This window comes from Athene cunicularia (assembly GCF_003259725.1).
Source record: "Athene cunicularia isolate RWA chromosome 1 unlocalized genomic scaffold, athCun1 chr1_part2, whole genome shotgun sequence".
NCBI lineage: Eukaryota > Metazoa > Chordata > Aves > Strigiformes > Strigidae > Athene > Athene cunicularia.
Genome location: NW_020799092.1, coordinates 41,207,512 through 41,209,396, shown reverse-complemented (window position 1 = coordinate 41,209,396; position 1,885 = coordinate 41,207,512). Strand labels below are relative to the sequence as shown.

The 1,885-nt window shown below is 47.5% G+C and overlaps 1 protein-coding gene across 1 annotated transcript; it reads right to left on the bottom strand.

The window, feature by feature from the left end:
* Positions 1 to 272: 272 nt before the first annotated feature.
* BBS10 (Bardet-Biedl syndrome 10) lies at positions 273 to 1,885 on the bottom strand (the record flags this gene model as incomplete). The annotated part of the gene is made up of 1 exon (XM_026864971.1): positions 273 to 1,885. A coding segment is annotated over one exon (1,605 nt), but the record flags the coding sequence as incomplete, so codon positions are not given.

Below are 1,885 nucleotides of genomic sequence, written 5' to 3'. Positions count from 1 at the left end.
TCTGCATGGGGATGGAGATGGCATTGCCCATCTCCTGCAGTGGCAGTCTGCTACACTTCCTCATGTCTGAAACTTCCAAGTTTGTGCTGTTCACAACCCCGTTTTCCACAAATCTCAACTGGTTAGCTGCCTTCTTCCTTTTCTTCCAAGAGGAAAGCAGCACATTAGGTCTCTGGGCCTAAAAAGATACCTTTTAAGACTCCAGCGCTGTGTTTTGAGACATATGGATTTGAGAAGACACAGAAAAACACGTAATCAAACACATTCTTTATTAATGATTTCAGAAGTCATCTTCCGAGTCACAATCCTCATTGTTTTGCAGTGGCCGTTTAATACCAATTATTAAATCTATGGAGAGAAGCTCTGTAACACAATGGAGGACTGAAATGACTAACTGATACTTGCAATACACCGATTCCAAACCTCTCTCGTTCACAGGAAGTGGCTGATTTCTTCTGAGCGCATTTATGGCTTTGAGATAGAATTTGGTAAAGCTGCCTTGTTCTGTTGTCCTGTACAAGGACTTGGGAATACTTAACAAAGCATCAGCAACTACATGAGCTACGACAGTTACCTCTGACTGCTGCAACTGTTTTGCATAGTAATGAATATAATAATGTAACAGGATTTCAAAGTAACCTCCTACAGGCAAAACTGATCCTGCTTCTATAAGACATCTGGAGTAATTCTGTGCAATACTTACACAACTCTCTTCATGTTTAAATGGAACTACATTGCAACTTGTTTTCTCTAGATCTTTGCCAACACCTAGGCATTGACACACAATGCCTGTATCAGCATTACGTGTTGCTAATGCAGCAGTGCTGCAGTTCTGATTGTCCACAAATGAATCGCTTTCATAGTTCTCACGCACATCACCCAGATGCTTGCATTTTGCATGCAGTTTCTGTATATCTACTGAAGAACCATCTCTATCAGTGGCAACACTGAATTCTTCGATGTGTGAGATGACATTTGAAGGTTTTTGCAAGTCTGTTTGCACATGCGCTGGATTTTCACTTCCCTGCAAATCAAGGTCTATAAGTTGTGTCTCTGTTTTTTCCCTAAGTACTTTCATTTGACGTTCAGGAATCTGATTGCTGTTACAAGAAGCATTTTCTGTTATGAGTTGCTTCTGAGTAGCTGAAGAAAGCCAACAGCAAATACTGGAGGCTTCATCATCTGCTTTGCATTCCTCCCTCTGATCAACTGTTTTAAATAGCTGCTGCAGCATCGTAAATGCCCCTTGTAAAGCAGCAGCATGCTGCTCATTAACACTCTCCACCGGCCCACAAAGAATTAGGCAATGGGGCTGAAAGGCGCACACGCTGGTGAAGCCAATGTGAACGCACCTCCTTGAGCCGAGCAGCAAGGGCTGGCAAAATGTTGCCACCGCACTTTCAGCGATTTCTCTCTGTGTGTTATCACCAAAAGGTTCATAAGGCGAGACTCCTGTGATTTCACAGATAAGGGCCATTTCTTCCGACGATAAGCACTCTACCACAGACACGCCGTATAATTTTGCATAGTAGATAACAACTTCCTCCTGCTTCACGCTCGACAGCAATAGCTTAATGTCGTTGCTCTGAAAGTGTTTCATTAGGGTTTCTACCCTCCGTGCGATCCAGCGCTGGGAGGCCTGATACCGGCCCTCGGAGTCGACAAGGAACTCGACGCCGGGGGCCGAGAGGGCGGGCCGGAGGGGCTCGGTGACAAGCACGGCCCGCAGGTCCCCGCCCGCCGGGCAATAGGCCGCGAAGTCCCTGCGGAGGACAATCCCAGGCAGGACCCTGGAGCTCGCCACGGGCAGGCCGGCTACGGCGGCGTGCAGCTCCGCGAAGCGGCGGCCGAGGAGGCGCAGCAAGGACGGGCGGGGGGCGGCGTC